The sequence below is a fragment of the Desmodus rotundus genome, chromosome 3 (assembly GCF_022682495.2).
Source record: "Desmodus rotundus isolate HL8 chromosome 3, HLdesRot8A.1, whole genome shotgun sequence".
Taxonomy (NCBI): Eukaryota; Metazoa; Chordata; class Mammalia; order Chiroptera; family Phyllostomidae; genus Desmodus; species Desmodus rotundus.
The window spans coordinates 158160486-158179805 of NC_071389.1; the positions used below are offsets into that span (position 1 = coordinate 158160486).

General features: G+C 38.6%; 1 protein-coding gene across 3 annotated transcripts in view; it reads right to left on the reverse strand.

Moving 5' to 3' along the window:
* The window catches only part of TMEM117 (transmembrane protein 117), a 390562-nt gene that overhangs the window by 169150 nt on the left and 202092 nt on the right, over positions 1 to 19320 (reverse strand). For 2 of the 3 annotated variants that reach the window (XM_053921589.1, XM_053921588.1), the window contains exon 4: positions 16166 to 16265. The exons of the other annotated variant lie outside the window; for it this stretch is intronic. In XM_053921589.1, coding sequence (XP_053777564.1) covers positions 16166 to 16265 — 100 coding nt within the window. The remainder of the gene's footprint in view (positions 1 to 16165; positions 16266 to 19320) is intronic. 3 annotated transcript variants of the gene reach the window in all.

Below are 19320 nucleotides of genomic sequence, written 5' to 3' on the forward strand. Positions count from 1 at the left end.
AGCACGATGACCTCAAACCATCACATACAACCGATCTTACCACCACCCTGGCCACATTCATTCTCGGCTTCCTGAATTGTGGGTCTTGGTGATGAGGATATAACCCATCCTACGGGATAACTGGGCATTCGATAACAATTAATAAATGCATTGATCTACCATAACCATACATCCACAGTGGGGAATAAATATAACAGAACAGCAAACTGAAGGATGGAAACTAAATGAAACTATAGTAATCACAACAGCTAACATGTAATAAGTGCTTCCTCTGTGCCAAGCATTTTCTAAGTGCTCTGCCTGCATTAACTTATTTAATCTTTATCCTTATTGAATGTTAACTACTACGCACTGTGCTCAGGTGTGTCTCACAAACATGCATTAAGAAATGAAAGCACATACAATTCTATTGATTTAACTCACAAAACCCCTATGAACTGGACATTACTCTCACTTTCCTTTTAAGATAATAAAAAGTAATAAAAATAATAACAGCTAGCATTTATTGTAGCCTACTGTGACCCCAAGTTCCATGTTAAGTAATTTAAATTATCAACTCACTTAACTAATATGGAAACTAAGACCTAGGTCTTATATGTAACTACTAAATAATGGGCTTGAGATTTGAACCCAGCACTGTGCAAATTCAACTTCTTTCCACTGTAAATAAAAAAGGTCAGTGTATCACTCTTTGCTGGTTAGGATGGGGACATGTGCAATACATTTCAGATACATTTTCCTCAAAATGTAGTCACCATCATAAACTTGCACTAATTAAGTTGCATTTATGTTCAATGCTACCTAGGAAAAATCTGTTTTTGGTACCAAATAAAAGTTATTCACTATCCATAATAATCCCATCCATCGCCTGATGCTCAGGAACCCTCTCGATTATGACCATGTCATACCCACGCAGTCTCTGGCCACTGTGTCTCTGTTTCTTCAACTGCAAAGTGGAAATAGTAATAAATATGCCTAATAGCATTGGCTCTAAATAAATCAATAGATTTAAAATTTTAGAAGAGGCGGTGGCACCTGGGCTCAATAAATTTTACATTATTGTGATTACTATCGCAGCTACAATAATTCCTCTCGAATCACCGACATGCATCAGGGCGCTGACAGAGTAATTTCTTCAACACTATAATGAAATCCCACTTTATTCAATAGCTGTATTCCTGAAAAATTATGTACAATTAAAATTTTAATAAAATAAATGGCATTCTTTCTTCAAACGAATTTTACTGATGGGTTATTTTGGCACTGCAACCAACCATTTCTTTTCACCATTTATTATTTAAAATAAAATTTTAAAAGGTAAGGAAAAGTGGATTTTTAATATATTAAATATATGTATATATATATATAAACCTGGATTTTTATATGTTAACTTTTCTGTATGTAAATTACATAAATATGTATATGTTTAGGTATGTATGTAGAAAAACGTACCAGTACTTAATACATGAGCAAGTAATTTAAATGCTCAGTGAGATGACACCGTTGATTCAGAGATTTAAAAGAGTGAAGACTGCTCGCAAATGCAGGAGCCTTGCTCCGGGGGAGTGGCTTGGGCAACTACACATTCTAGGTAAGTATTTTTTATCCTTGGACCACCTTCCAGAAATGTCACGTTATTTTCAGATTAGTGGCAGGGTCCTGCTAATTTACAGTCTGCCATTTCTCTCTGTCTTCTTTTGGGCAGGATTTTTTTGTGCTTTCTTGTGCTCTCTGATTTGAAACCAGGAACCCGCGTGGAGAGGAGCATCACCCTGAATTGCCAATATTTGTTTCTGGGCCACCCCTGTCGTCTCCAGTCAGCACTTTGCTTCTCACCAGGCGTGTGGCTGCTCGGGTTCTTTTTTTAAGTTACTTCTGGTACCTCGTGAACCATCCCAATTGATTTAATTCTGTTGGTGATCTCAACAAAGTTACAAAGTAATTAATAATAATTTTGTCAGCACTTTTACACTTAATGGTATGTTTAGGGAGAGCAGGAAATATCCTTGTATTTTAGGGCGTCAAGTGCTAATCCACAGACATGCAGAAATTATACGGTTCACAGTGCGACACCAAATCTTGTGATTATCTGGCGGCACATTATACTCATGAATTTCAGGCATGAATGGGCAAAGCCTTCATTAAAAATTATGGCCCACGGTTCTAGAAAAAAAATTGCTAACATCAAAAGTGAGGCTGGCATTTGTCGAGCTTTCAAAAGCAGAGCTCTGCTATTGTTTCAGCCTGATTAACCATTCACACCTTTGCGTTTGTATTACAAAATTAAACCATCTGCAGTTTTTGTTTTTGTTTTAAAAATGGTTTTTTTAAAGAGTAACTACTGTGATTGAACATTGCCAGCTGTTGTTCCTGAAAGTAAAATGAACGAGAGTAGTGTCCAACAAGCTGGTAAATAATGTTCCTCAAAGAGAAGGAAAAGGGAAGGAGGCAGGAATTTTAAGGCAGCAACAGACATTGCATCTGAAGAGAAGAAGCAAGTAACATTTTGAAGAGCTACAGGCACCTGCCTTCCACGTTGCGTGGCTACAATATTTGCAGATTAAAAGTGGTGGCCAGTCACTGCTCCCACTGTTGAAATGTTACTCCAGGACCTATACAATTCCCTACAATTCTCTCTCCATTAATTACTTTCCATTTACTCCCTGCTTCCCCCACTCCTAATCATCCCAATTATCATAGAACTTCCCTGCTGATCCCTCCTCCCACCAGAGCTGGCCATCACACACGCACCACCGTTTCTTGGGTGCTGGCATCTTGTATGATGCAACCCTTGTCCGCAACCCCCCACCCCCCAGCCATCCTTCTTCTCCATGTGCACTTTAGCTGCCATCTGTCAGCCGGCTGTGCCACAGCACAGTGCCAAAGGGCAGGGCGGACACTGAGGGCTGTCGACACCGTGGTCCGTACTCCCTCTCCTGTTGTGCAGAGTCTCTGCTAATTGGCTTTTTCAGGCCTTCCTTGCTAATTTTCTCAACAGTTCCCAAATGCAACTTAATTTTTACAATAACATTTCTAAAGTTTATTATTTCTCATCTGTACTAAAACACCCTATACCCAACATTGAAAGCTCAACAATATATGATTACTATTTTTAAGATGTCATGGCAACCAAAGATTATATTTGAATTCGAATAAAAGAACTCAACCTCCCTCAAAAATCTTCTCTTAGCTGGAAAGAATACCAATATAATTTTATGTGGAGTCTTGTCAAATGCAATCAATGAAATGTCAAAGTCTATTTTTAGCCATGGAGTATGTTTAATCTCATAAGACTATCCTGCCTTTGTGTTGACAAATGAACAGGACCGAAATATCAGGGATCTGAGCTGCTGTCAGGATGCACTTCCCATCACAAGGTGTTGTTCATGTGCAGCCGTTTTCTCAAAACTCCTGAATTAAAACCTACACTTGCCTTACCTACGAGCCCCCTGGGTTTGCTACTGAATTCCTTTGTTGTCACACCTTAATTGACTCCACGCTTTACTTTTGCAGACAAGCCGGTGAACTGCTGTGGGATCATACAGGAGGGAAATCTGCTGAGCAGTGCCTGATCGTTGTCATCGACTAGGAAAATGTCATCTTACTCATCCCCTTCTCAAGTGTGCTCTCCAATGGCATGTTTGGCCCAAACTCCCTCTCCTTCATGCTTTTCTACATAAAATCCATGTTAGAAAATAGAAATTAGTATTTTAACAAAATTTGCAACTTGAATGCTGTTAAAATAAGCAGGACTGAAAGTGTACGACAAGGAACTTATTTAATTGTCTGCCGTATTTTTGCCTCTAGTAGTGGCAGATGAACGCTAATACTGTTTGGGACCTGGGGCCCACGGGGAGGGGACATTATGACACTAAGTTTACGACAGTTAAAAGCTCAAATTCTCTACTTTGTGTCAAGATTCCATTTTACAATTCAGCATTTTTAACACTACTTGTTAGTCACTTATTTTGGTAAATAAGAACCATGTTTTATCCACTCAAAATTTTCTTGTCATTTTTTGGAAGCATACATAAGATGTATTCCTAAAGAATATAAATTTTTCGGTGTGAATTTTCATCACTAAACATAACATACAATTCAGATCTTACTTCCTATAAGCAGTGGAAATTGTGGCAAATGACATAACATTAACATCATGTATATTTATACTTAGAGTGACCTACTTAAAGCTGACCTCATTTTTTTAAAAACCTTCACTTAAATAGTTCACCCTAAAAAATAGTGAATATACAATCTTGGTATTAGTTCATGTTTTGCTGAGCTGTGGGAATGACAGTATAGAGAAAATAAAAAGATGTTAAAATTAGGAAAAAGGCTTCATTCTGAAAATGCCGGTTGTAAACTATATTTTAAAATGTTCTCATTTGTGAAACACTGTAATTTTTTAAATTAAGTGACACTATTAACAGTCATAATTCCACACACTGTATCTTTTATCTCACAGCAGTTCACAGCCATATTTTCTAAGTAATAATTTCTAAAAGTAAGCCACCCTCTGGGTGAATGGCAATAATACTTACTAACATTTAATGAGAGGTAAAGAATCGAATTAAAGCACATGGAGAACTGGGGGAGCAGGTCATTTGCTGGTGGGAGGGTGAATCAGCAGGAAGTTTATGTAGATGACATTGTATTAGAATAGGCAAAACACAGACATGATTGTCCTTTGTATTATGAGCTTGGAAAAAGGCGAGGGGAGGGATGCCTGCCCTGCTGTCTACAGAGGCAAAGTGATACTGGTCAGCTGTCGAGCGAGGCTGGTATGCGGTTAGGGCAGTCTGTTGAGTGTATCAGAAGATCACAGAGTTGCTCAGCAAGAAGCCCAAATCGAGTTCTAGACTTAGAACTGAAAGCTAGGTAAATTTTGCAAGTGCTTGCTTACATTGCCGTGTGGCAAACTGTGGGCCTTTGGGCGCTGCAACTGAGCGAGGAAGCCAGCCCTTTGCTCACGCGTCCTTGCCTTCATGCCTGCTTCTCCTCTGTATAGTCTCTCTGCACCACAAGATTCCTCCCCTTGGTTTCCCTCCAGCTTCATGGTTATGACCCCATAGCCTATGCCAAGACATTCTCATGCCAAACTGCCTGCAATCACCTTTCAGAAATGATCCCAAACATGTCTTCATATTAGAATCTCTGGGAAACTTTTAAAAATTCTAACACCCAGGCTACAGTCCAGACAAATTCAATCACTGTCTCTGGATCAGGACAAAGTCATCAGTCAGCTTTGAAACTTCCCAGGCAATTCCCACATAAAGACAAAGCTGGGAACCACACCACCTTACGGAATTCAGGTAAAAAACTGATTGGGGCAAGCAGCTAAACAATAAGCTTGGTTCATCATATCTCTATAGAAACTGCCTAAAAGTTTTATGAATTTTGATGCCTTAATGATATTTGTATTCATTGAAGATTTTCACAGTGAATATTCATCAAGTACCCGCCCGTCTGTACACCATTTCCTTATGATAAACCAAAGCTAGGCAGTGAGTTAGCAACTACAGCGTGAGCTTGAGGTCTTTCTGCACCCACGCTGGCAATGGCTACCCTGACCACAATCACAAACCTTTGATTAACACTTCAGAAAATGTATTATGAAAATGTTTGTGGTTTGTTTTTTTCTTTTCACCCACTTTAGCCTTAACTGTTTGGATGGAATGAGCGCTAAGTGGTACAAGGACTCTGGTTGTTCTCATCAGCGGCGATTAGTGTGCAGGTAGTTCTTATCTTCCCTGCATTTCAGTGTTCGCAACAAAGCAGGGAGGACTGACCCTTTAGAGGGGGCTAAGTTTAAGAGATGAGCTAGAGATGGTCCCGAACGGCACCTTCCCCAAATTCACTCCGAACACTGATCTTTCAGTATGCATGTCGTGTCAGTTTCCAGCTTAACGCCCCCTGTTTGCAAAGCACAAAACAGATGACCTGTGGGCAGAATTCGTGCTGAAGCTCTATCCTACTTTACATTCCTGGTACTTCTGTGCTACACTGAATTTTGATGCCTCTGTGAGGGAATATGTTCTCTGGTTCAACACAGCTCCCTCCTCCCCCCATTCACAGCCTTTCATCTCCTACCAGATGTTTCACACTTTTATTAGCTCGCCCTGGCCCTCCAGGCATTGGAATTTGCAACTCTAGTATTTATTATTTATGCAAGTTTAACACAAAAAAAGCCACTGTCATTCATTAAAACCTCACATTAATGACTTAGGATATTGGAAATGGTTGGGAAGGTATGAACAGACCAAAAGATGTTGTAGGACAACATTGCAAAGGGCTGGCTCAGCCAAGACCCTTAAGGAGATTCTTTTAATAAGAAAAAGTTACCTTTAAATGCAATGATATCACAATTCCATTTTTACCATATACATTTTAATGTTTACTACCTCGCATGTTTGTTATTATTATGTAGGTGCTTAGAATATATTTATTAAGTAAATTACTCATCAATCTTAATGAATAAGTGAGCAAGACCCTCAAAAAGGTCTTAACACTACTAAAGGTCTGTAACTTTGCAGCATCAAAATCTGGTAAAATATTCAAAACGATGCATAAAGACAACTTATTTGGTGAGTTTTATCACATAAAACTATTTGTGGAAATACCAGTAGTTCGAGTGAAGGCCAAAAAAATCTGAGAAAATATTTGTGCTAAAATAGTACTAAAAATAAATGTGTGCAATACCCATTTAGTAGAATATACTCTGCGCTTCTAAGGTCCTTCGAAACTAGAGAACTTCTGTTCTCAAAAATATTACGGTCTCTAGACACAGTCAACGGGAGGTGTCAGCAATTTCAGAGAGACACCAGTGGCCCTACCTTAGGGCCTTACAGGGCTAAGAATGGAAATGTGTGAATAGGCACCAAGGATAATTTTCTGCTTGTTTGTCTGTATTCATAAATCAAAATAAAGGATTTGTACAAAATATTTTCTTTAATATACATAGATATGTTATTTTTATTTTAGGAAAAAATATGTTTTTAAATGGTCTTTGAAAAGATATTTTATATCTCTACCAATATAGTAAAACCAATTTGTAGGTCAAAAAATTATTTAAACAAGTATATCATTTTAATTACACTTAGTCCCCTATTAACAGTCAACAGAATCGTATAATAAACTTGTTTAATAGACTATAAGGTCATCATATAGTCACTCAACAAAGGAATGAGTTTAGATATTGAGCACTTGGTTACAAAGAAAACTGGTTCATTTTGCTAATGTTTTATTGAGGCAAAATAAAATGCATTTCTAAATGTGCACTTAGATTTGTCAAAAATCTCATATTGATTTTATCACCTGTAGTTGAAATTGAAAATGCCAAATAGAAAACAGGATAATTCTAACACAAGTGAAGGAAAAAAGTACTCAGATCTTAAAAATTGCTAGTTTTCATTTTTCTTCAATAGCTATATGTTCACAGTATCTTTTAAGATGTATCTTAAAACCTTTATGAGAGGTGCTATTCTTTTCAGTGAAAGATGGCTTCTCTCCTGGCTTCCCATTTCATCTTGAACACTTGACTCATTCAGGTATTGCTTCTCACACATCCCCTGCTCAGTGGTCAAGAGAAACGGGAAGTTTTTAGGTTTTCACATGTGCTGGCCTAACTTTGAGTCCTGTTCTCTCACATCAAAGAAACTATGGATGTGGACCTAACCTTTTGTTGTATTTGATACCTTTGGGAATGTCTAAAGTGTTGATTTGATATTGTCCTTAACGAGTAAGTTTCATTACTATCGTATCTTTAATTGACTCCTTTTCTTGTGCAATATCATTTTCACAAAGCTCCTTAAGATGTTCAGTTGAGCAACTTGCTGTCCCAGTGAAGGGTCCTGGGGCCAGCCAGGCCCAGGTCTGGAATAAACTTTAACATATTTTGTCAGTCAGGGCAAAAAGAAGTTCTTCATTTCCCAATTGGCATTCAGATACATGCGTATGTGAACATAGAAGAACATATACCAAGCATGATTTTACTTAACCATCATAAGCAAAATATTCCCTGTTCACTCAAATACTTCAGTCTCTTAGTGCGTGGTATAGTAGCTTTTATTAAGCAACAACAACAAAAAACATACTAGGCATTTCACTGCCATAAATTTCTTTTTGATGTTTATAGAATATTTAACTACAAATGCAATATATACTGTGAACATAAAACTCCTTAGTTCTAAAAATCCTTGGGACAAATTACTGCTAAAGGATAGCAATTCATATAAACGAAACAGAGCTTAATAACCTGGAATTGCAGTATTTGTCTCAATTATAGCATAATATAATGGCATCTTTTTACTTTTTCCTAGCCCCAGAAATAAGGTGCTTTCAACCACCTTATTGTCAAATAGGAATAGAAATAAAAGGCTGAGTTTTCTAAATTTTAAATGTAATAGTTTGGCTGAGATTGGATGGTCTATCTCTTAGTACCTGAAAAGATATGCATTCCCATCCTGCCAATTGAGGACAAAATGCAATAAATTTTATTGACCCTGTGGCAGGAAAAAAAGTATCAAGCCAACTTCTGTGTCTATATCCCATGTTTTTTTTAAGATCTATGATTAAATATTCCTCCCAAAATTATTTACCTTGGCAGAATAGCACAGTGGTTGAAAGTTTTGGAAACTAATTAGAAACTTACACACACACAAGTGCTTGGCCCACAGAGAGGGGCATTAAATAAAAGTTTTAAAAGTGTTTAAAAAGAATAATCCAACTACTTGTAAAGTTAGTACAAAAATAAGCACATAACTTCTTTTTTGAGGTTCTAATTTAAGCTACTATTAACAACCACACTCATTTCATTATATTATTGACTTTCACAGGAAAAAATATCAAATATCAATGTCTGCTGGCTTTTATTTAAACTACTTCGAGGCAAATAATTGCTAAATGGTACTTTTAAAAGTGGAACATTGTTAGAAAAATTATAAAGAATGGGTGGACAAAAAGGACCCCTTCCTTGAGGAAGTATAAACCAAGTAACAGAAATAAAGTATAATGGAATTAAAAGACGCTAATACTGAGCTGAGCATGGAAAAGACAAAAAGTGAGCATCTCTTGCCTCTCATGAGAATGTCTTTCTATAAGAGATGTTCTCAGTGCCCTTCACATCTTAATGTAGTTAATTCAAGCCACTTTCCTAGATGCCTTTCACACTCTTAGAATAATATATTCCATGAATTTTTAATAAATGAATATAAATTACATACAGTACACCTATAATGTACTATAGAATTCCAGACAGACACTAAACTTGGAGTTTTAAGCAGAGCCAGAATTTGTGATTCTATTCTCGAATATCTGTGTGCTATACAAAAATCTATTTTACTTCAGAGATCCTTTTTTTAAAATTTCACATCATGGTCTGTTACTACTTTAAAAATCCAAGTGTCCTGAAAATTAAAAGACTCTCAATCCCCATTTGTAATGCTATCTGAAAATAGGAGGTTAAACTCTCTTGTCTTATTAATTTTTTAGTGAAAACATTATTTTGAAGGAACATGAAACACAATGATAAAATATTTATAGAGACATTAAAATATTTATACATGTGAAAGCAAAACAGCCATATTTGGTTCTAACTTTTCTAATGAATAAAAAGGTGTTGTAAAAAAATAATTCCTCTGTTACGCTATTTGATTCAATCACGTGACTGGATGAACTGGCAACAATTTCTGTCAAATGTGGATGCCATTAACTCTACTGTCCTGGGTTTAGTCTGTGCGGCAGTCAGAGCTGGTGGCCTACCCCGGGCCTCTTCACCTACGGGTGCTCTCTCTTCCCCAAGAACAGAATGCCAGCCCAGTGGACCAGGCCCAGGGTAGGCTTTACCTGAAGCCATACGACCACATCTTGGCCTGCCTCCTTCCCCTGTTCTCTCCTGCTCCCCTCATCTCCTTACAGGTTTCCTTGGAGAGCACTTCCGTAATAAATTACGTCTCCCAAGCCCCTGACACATGCTCTTTTTCTAGGGAATCTCCATGAACATGAAATCTTTATAGAAAGATAGCATATTACCTAATTAAATTCTTGATCTAGTTTCATCCTCACTGCATGAAATAATGCAATGCAACTACAAATTTGCCGAACATGGAGTTAACTAGTCATGGGATAGACTGAAGTCACGATTTAGCTCCGATGAACAGGCTGAGAAAGAGAGCAAAAGAGAGAAACACAGAGGAATGCTAGGCTCTTGGGTCCAAACCCAGGGGCTGAATGTCTAACATGTGCCCTTCCATTTGTCACACACACTTTTCTATGAGTTTGCGAACTCTGATTCTTCATTCCATGTTTCACAGTTCAAATTCCTTTCTATTATGGAGTTTCATAAAACTATTATTGCTACTTTATTTTAGATACTAAATCAATTCAATTATGCTTTTTATTCTGTCATTTTAAAATATCAGGGGAAGAGAAATCATTAGAAAGCTGGCATGATCATAATACGAATTGTCAAGCTCAATTCTAGAGAGAATAACAAGCGAGATGTGATGTCGGTTATATTCCAGGTTATTGTTCATTGACAAACAGCATCTGAGAGCAGCCCCAAAATAGTGACATGTGTATAATAGTATAATAGAAAAATTTGAACTCAATAAGCTATTATTAATTTGCTGAAGTGAAATAACACAGATAACCATACCCCTTCCTTAGTAAGTGTGCAATGAGCATGGGGCAACGATAGAAAAACTCCCAAATTTTAGGTTAGTGTGTGTATATATATTTACACACAAAAAATTTTTATATTTTTATATTTAAGCTAGAAAGAATAGTTTACTCTCAAACACTGAAGAAATATTTCCTCCCTCTATTCTGTTCTAGATTTGTTAATAAATACTAACCCAGGAGGAATATAAATTATTCTCAAGTACATTTCATTCTTGATTCTCTCTACTCCATCCACTGAGGTTTAGCCACTTTCTGTCTTACAGGGTAGCAGCTGTCTGCTTCCATAGCTAAAGGGGTTTGCCTCAGCCTAGCGTCCTTCTGTCCCCCAAGCTGAGAGCAGAACTTACGCCACTGGCAGCAATAATGACCATTCAAGGAACTGTCTGGTGGGATCTGAGAAGCTCAATCTTTGTTTTTACCAAAGCATACCTTTTATACTAAAATGATTCCATCATCATTCTGAGAGAATGACCCCCATTCAAGGCTGTTGACAGCATGAGTCCTCCGGGTTATGGACACAAGCTCAGGAGAAGCCAGTGCACAGCCAGCCTTTTGCGGGGGGAGGCAGGGAGAACTGATATCTCTGTATCCTGAAAAGCAACAGCTCTCCTCCCGTCACCTCTTTAACATTGTGCAATGTTCGTTTTATAACACTAAGTCACAAAGCGGACTGAGTGTTAAAGAAATGGAACCTAATGCTTATGTGCTTTTGTGATCTAGCCATTCTTTCAATAACTGTATCTTGAGCACCTATTGTGTGCCTTGTATTGTGTTATGTGCCAGGAATACAACTGTGAACATACTTGACACTTTAATTCCCCTCAAAGAGTTTACAGTCAAGTAAGGAGGAGTTTTCAGCTTTGCTTCTTAAATAAACAGTCTCTTGAAACAAAGATAATAGCAACATAAATATGAATTATGAAATCTCTCTGGAAAAATTAAAATCTGTGAAAAATAATAAGACAAGATTTCTCACTGAAGTATTTAGAGAGATAATATAATATGTACAGATAAAGCAGACACAGTTAAAACAGAAGGGTAAATATATATCTTAAATTTTTTTCCTAAAGTTATATTCATGTTAGAGTTTCAATAGAGAGAAAAAATTAAGCAAATTTAAAAGTTTTATTTCTTGTTATAATCCAGCTACAAAAGCTACATTTTATATCCAAATAAGACATTTCTACATTAAAGCATTGACTAAGTTTGTCTGGCTCTAGTGGAACTCTGAGTTTCAAGGAGAAAAAAGTCTATTAAATTCACACACAATGTAAAAAATAAGTGATGATTATAAAAACAGGAACTAAACAATTCTGGCAAACAACTAAATCAATTGGCAAACAACTAAATTGTTTTGTGTGTGTATGATTAGCTTCATGGTGGAAGCTTTGCTAGTAGTGGCACATTACACACACACACACACACACATACACACACACATCCACAGACAATCCTGGGAAAATATGTAAATATGTCAAGGCCAAACAAGGGACTTCATACACACATGGTTTTCTGAGGGAAGATGCTGAATGACAACTTAAGCGCTCACCATGAGAACTGTCTTCTTTGGGTCATGCCAACCTCACAATATTTGTACCCTCCCCCGCACACCCCACCTCCCAACAGTGAACCTCAAACCTGGAGTCTGATGTTTCTATCTGATGTTTCAAACCTGGAGTCTGATGCCACTGTCATGAGTCATATACCATTTACTGCTGTAAGAGAAAAGCCCATAGAAGGGGCTGGGGTAAGGGATGGTTACGTGTAAACCAGACAGGAAGGGATTTTTTTCCCTGTGGGAATAAACGAAGAACAAACGCCAGTGCCGTCACGATGTCCCCGGAATTCCTGGCACCCTAGACCTGAGCAGAGGCTGTGACCTTTGTCTCCTGCAGGAGGGGTGGTAAAACTGGAGCAGTGTGCTGCGGGATGGCCAGTCCCCCTCAGCTCCTGGCTCAATGGCCCCGAGCGGGGCAAATCTGTGCGTATGTGGCAACAGTTACGCAGGAGACACCCAGAGGTTTTGGCTCATGTGTGTCTTTACGACAGCTCTCCTCTGCTCCTTTCAACGTTAAGGACCAGCTCAATGATGCGTTACACCAGGCGTCACTTTCTGTATTTCTTTTATTTGACAGAAATCTAGTAACTTTAACCTTGACTTATATGTCTTTGTCCTCTGCATGAGGTGGACCGCAGGGCCAAAGGCAGGACTGACTAAGCAGTTGAGCCTGGCAGAGCCCGGTCTCAGTCCTGTGAGGCCCAAAGATGCTTGTCGGACTGGGTGACGTACCCCCGCCTGTGGGTCGGTCACATCAGGCCTGGGGCACCTTTTAAAACCATGGGAACATGATGAATTATTTCCAAAAAGAAAAATCCTCTACTTCAGAAACACATTAAAAGGCACACTTTTACTAGAAATGTACAGAGTCACTTGTTTTTCCAGGACAGTCACCTTCATCATTGGTATTCATTGCATGATGAGAATTCCATAGACAAATGAAGGTCAAAGCTACCTTAAACTCCTCTCAGGAGGAAAACTATTATTTTTTAAAATGTTATCAATGAGCACATATGTAGACATATAAATATTTATACAGAAACTTACCGCCTAGGCAGTGAACGGAACTGGGAATAAAATGATGTGCTCTGGGAATCCTCCCTGTGTGACTGTACTTGCAAATCAGGAGAGTCCTGTGTACTGTGCTTCTTTTGCCATCCCTTTCCCTGTGTCTAATGAGGAAAGGCCAATATTTCAGGGAGCATAAGCAGAAAGGGGCTTTGGATTCTCCCCTAGTTTACAGAAGGGAGAAGATAAGAGGCCCTCAGAAGGTTAAAGGACGTAAGATCAAATCGCTGAGTTAAACCTAAAACGTAGTTTTCTTGACTCTCAATCCAGTCCTACTTCTGTGGTATTGGAAATATAGATCAGAGTAGTAATCTATGGTATAGGGGGCGGTAAAAAGTTAGTTATCAGGTTAGCTGGTAGAAACAGAAGGCATTACAGTAGTACATTTAGGAGAAACTATGAAGGTTAACCAGACAGAGAAAAAGAAAAACCACAGGCTGAGCAGTGAAAATTTTATATCTCCCTAAACCATAGGGATAAGGCAGTTAAGTGTGTGGTAGAAGTCCAACCTAGAACAGGAGAAGTCTTTGGAGAAAGCTGCACCGTGCATTTGCCTCTCCAGGCTGCCCTAGGAATTGGGCCTCACCTTATGGTTCAAAAGCAAAAATTCCAAATAAAACCTGTAAGCAGTAAACAGAGGCACAGCCACATATGACCTAAGAGATGCTATCTTCGAGGAAAGTCAGCGAGGAGTTGGATGGAATTGGGTCACAAACAAATAACGATGGCATCATGGGAAAGAAAATGATGTATGTATCAAACGGCCGACTTTTGCCCACAAATTGCAAAGCAAGCTCCTAGGTCTTAGTGGTGCATTGCTTCTCCGATGACTTTTACCAGCATCGCTGCTAGAAGTCAGGAAGCAATATACCGTTTTGTCTTAGTCTACTCCAGCACCGACAACTGGAAGGAAACCCCAGACGCTCAGGACCCCAAGCCTTGGACAAGGCAGAATGCTCAGGCTCCTGGGGTTCCATAGCCTAGGGGTCAGGAAGCCTAGGCAGCCTGAGGCTTGGATCAATGAGCCTGCCATCACTTCAAGGCCCAGCCAAGGAGAGGAGGCCCCAAAACATGAGTAACGACAATAAGGCACTAGGCCTACATTCCACCTCAGCGTTGGGAGTCTTGTCACAGGGCCACACATTTGATCTTTACAGAAAACCTGTGACACAGGTGGGACCGTTAATCCCCTGTAAGAAATGTGCTCACTGAGGCTCAGAGAATCATGTACTACTTGTGGAAGGTCAGACCACTGGAAGCAAGGTCGGAGAATCCACATTTCTGAATTCTTGCTCCAGTTCTCCGATTTAGTTAGCAGATTTACTGTAAAATGGAGTCAAAATCCACAATCCACAATTAATGCAAAAATTCTTCAAAAGGCATCACCTCAAATTTCACAGAAATTATATGTTTAAGGTTCATACAGTTCCTTCTAAATAATTTTTTCCAATGGAAAGAGAAATTTGTGACATGAGGCAGCCTGGTCCCAAAGGCTAGCTTATTCTAATTGCTATTCCTAGTGAGATCAAATAAGATAAATCACTTTTCAAACTTAGATTTTAAAGTTAATGAAATGGGATGCATCTGGTAATTTGTTCAGTTAACATTCTCAAATTCAGGGGTGTCAAACTCATTTTCACTGGGGGCTGCATCAGCCTTGCGGTTGCCTTCAAAGGGCCGAATGTAACTTTAGGACTGTGTAAATGTAACTACTCCTTAACAGTTAAGCGAGAGCTCAGAGCTTCCGCTGGGTAGAAACATGGTACTGGGCCGGATAAAACAAGGTGGAGGCCAGATTCGACCCACGGGCCCTGTGTTTGCCACCTGTGCTCTAATTGTATAGAGAGGGGAGGCAGCTCAGAAACAGGCTACACGAACTCCCCTGTGGTTAGTTGGCTCTCTTGCAGCACGAGCACAGCAGTAGCAGTGAAGATAGCACTCCTTCTTGTTCCCCGACAACACTTCTAGGTGAGAAGCAAAGCTATCAACAGAAATGGCAGTAACGGTTGCGACTACCCCCCTGTGGCCTCTGGAGTGCATTCCTGGGGCTGCCTGTCCCCAGCCTGGTTTGGTTGGGTGACATCGTTCCTTTGGTAGGTCTCATTGTCAAGTGAGTAGATGAGTAAAGCTAATTAGGATTAACTGTCCTTATAAAAGAACCAATGGACATCAAAGTGTCCCATTCTTATGAGAGGTACGCTCTTTGTATTCCAAGGTTCTCTTATAAACTTATAGGTCCTAGAGCCTTTTAGCTACATATTGTGTTTAATTAACCCAATGGTGAAAATCAGAAGCCCCCTTCTTGTCAGATGAGCTCAGCATGAGATAAAATTTGTTTAACTGTTGCAGGCTTATAACAATAGAGACTAATAATACATAAAAGAGATTAAAATATACAACTCCAGGACTCTCAGTTCTCATTAGGTTAGGTTCCATGAGAAAAACAAATGTGGAAAAGTGTTTTAAAAGTCCTTAAAGAATGGTGAATATGTTTTTTTGAGACAGGCCAGACAATATTCCTTACCTGAAAACTGCACATGTCAAAAAAAAAACAAATTTTAAGAAAATTATTTAGAACTTCACAGGGAATAATTTTCTATTAATTTCATGAATATGTAGGGGGGGGTGTGTGTGTGCATCCATCTCTCCAGGAGATAGCCATCTATATTTTAACTGTATTATTTTTTCCTGAGGTAGGCAGATATCACATACAATCTCTAGATGTATCTATATTCATGAATTTGTTCCACTCAAAACACAGGTTAACTGTTTTGCTCTAAGCAATCAAAAGCAGTGTCTATCCAACATTACAAACATATCTTCCATCTGTTTGAAATGGGTGAAGTTAAAATTTCTTACCATCCAAGCTGTGACAAAGTCCCCCATCCAGGTCCCTACAGCAGCTAATTTCATGAAACTCTCATTGCGGATGCCCATATAGTCTGTAATGATATATGCTCTGTGGAAACAAACACACGAGACATTGCCCAGACTCAGAGAGCCATATAGTCAAAGCTTCCTGGTTCAGCAACACGCGCAGGGACCTCTCCCCGTTTCAGCACACTTTCTTGCTGTGTCTCAGCACACACACTTACAAATCTGAAGGACTAGGAAGATCTCTCAGGGTGTCTGGGTCAGTTCCAATTAGCACTGAAGACTGTGACTATGCCAATTACCATGTGCATATCATTCTGAGCTGTAAGACTGACAACAGCTTTTGGAAAATCAAACAGAAAAACTCAGCACAGGCGTGAGGAGAGCAGAAACAATTCCTGGATTAGAGTAACTTGAAAGAGAAGAGAAGAGCTCACTCTCTCTCAGTTCTGTCAGTCAGAACTTTTCAACTATTGAAAAGGTGCTGGGACTAGGCTTTAAATATAATATCATACCTGGAAAATGTTCAGAATAATGTCAAGGTTTGGGAAAAAATTTCCACACAATAAAGCAATGTAAAATTTGATTCGAATACTATTTACCTAAATTATTAGTTCAATAATAATAACCAGAAGATTTATCACTCCTTCTGTTTAGCTAAATTCTTGTTTTGCTTGCTATAACACCAATTTATATTCTTCACAGCTCAAAGAGAGGTTCAAAAGAACAAGTGATCATTAAATATCAAGTAATAAGACCACACTTATTGTTGACTAAGCATTTTCATTTCCATTTTCTTGACAGTCAAGAAAATCCTGAGTATTATTTTTCCCATTTTTTAATTTCTCAGAAAACTGGGACTCAGAAAGATCACTTAACTTGCTTAATCAATATTGCATAACTACCGAATGGTATAGTTAGGAACTAAATTTCTCTCTCTTTTCCCCTCTCTCTCTCAACTCTAAGTTTTTTCTACTCAGATTTTTTTTATTTTAAATTTTGTTTCTTTTCTTTTGTGATAAAATCTGCACAATTTAAATACTAGTTGAACTTGAGTCTTCTTAGATTAACTTTAAACAACACACAGTAAATAATGACATATTTGTTATTTATCTATTAAAAGTACGAAGAACCAGAGTTTTGAAGCCAGTGAGAGGTAGGCCCTCTCCAGTCCAGTTATTTATTCTCTGGGGTTATTTCAGATAGCTTTGTAATCCATAAAATAGACATAATTAAATAGTTTTATGTAACAACAAAAGCAAACTTATAAACTTTAAAAAACAACTCTCTTTCCACATGTTCCACTCATCTACCTTGGAGGGTCTATATAAATTTCTTAAGGCCTCACCCAAAATTCTGAGTCTCTAATTCCATGGCTTTCCATAACAGCCCCAAAACGTATAGCTACCATAAAGTGCATGCTTACAATGTGCCAGAAATCACGATTAGCAATTTAAATACTGTGTCTCCATCAACTTTCATGTCAGCACAATTGAATGTATTGTTATTCCTGTTTCAGAGATACAGAATTAAGGCCTTTAGAGAGTTTTTACAATGTTTTCATGGTCGAGCATCTAGTAAATAGACAAGATTTGAATCTAAATTTGATTGACTCCCTAAATCTAGGCAGTTGACCACTATGCTATACCTTCTTCCTACACGTATTAGTGGAGAGACAGAAAAAATCCCATAAAGGTTATCTACCCCATTTACCAGTGTTTTAGGAGGTACAACTTATTTCCTTTGAGGGTAATTCATAATCAGAAGTCAAGAGTAGTATCTAGAAGCTGCATCTCCCCAGAGATACTATCAAGCCTTGGACTCCCGCTGAGTTCACTAAGCTAAGCAGCCTCTATGTGAAAGGCCCCGGGTAACTGGGCAGCTTGGCGTTACTCCTGCAGCAGCATCACTACTGCTGAACAGTTCTGGGGCCGTGACCTCAGAGTACTGTAGAGCATTAGCTCTTAACTGCCCAGCTCTTCCAATGACACTTATTTGGGAGAATGTGTTCAATGCCACATCCCTACCTGCCCACGTTGCCAATTAGTTCTAGAATACATCAGGCTAGGGTGGAAATTTGGGGGTACATTCATTGTGGTTGTATAAATGTGTGTATAATAGAAGTTATGCACACCAAAGTGGTTAAAATTGCTGATGGAAATGTATGTGCATCATTTAAATAATTTATTTCATGTAATGTTCAAATTTTTATTTCAGTATCTAAAAATAGGAATGAATTGGATAAGCTTGTGACAAATCAATGATCCAGCAAAAAACCAGCTGAAGCATCTAAATAAAATATTAAAATTACCCCCCAAATCTGCTTAAAGGCATATGAGAGCTAATGAAGCAATTAGGTGAAGAAAAAAACAAGCTACCAGATTGAAAAGAATTGAGAAAAGTTAGCCATATTTTCTGATCTGCTGACTCTGAACCTTACCTGGGCAGAGGACAGTCTCAGTGGATTGGAGAGACATTTGAATTTAGGGAGCCAGATACTCATGAGAAAGTAGGGACCCAGTAGAGAGCATGATACACACGTGGTTTTCCTTCAAGAATCTGCTAAATTATAAACTTGTTCAGGGGTAAGCTAAGAGACTAAGCCGAAAGCCTCTGAGTTGCATAGCAGAGGTATGTCAAAGTCCCCCTGCTGAAAAGACTACTATGGCTCAGAACCCGCCAGATGGAATGGCCCAAGAGACTATGCAGTCATGGGGGGCTGGAGAAAACTAAAGATAGGTGGGGTTCTCGATGTAAATCAGCCCTTACCCAGTCCATGCAATGATTAGATTGCAGTGGTCAGGATCTACTCTTCCTACTTAACAGAGGGAAACGTGAACCTTTCTGAAGGGAAACGTGAACCTTTCTGAAAAAATAAAATGTCACTTAGATCCTCTATGCATTCACATGCAGACATCCAAACATGAATATTATATTTATATATAATGACATCCAACATTTATTTTAAAATTACTGGGATGTCAAGAAACAGGACCATACCACTGAAAGCCAACAGAGAAAACAATATTTAAAACTAGACAATCGGCTCTGAGGGAGTTACTTTGGCTATTTTCACTGTTGATTTCCTAGCACCTAGAGCAATGCCTGTATAGAGCAAGTGATCAACATTTGCTGAATGT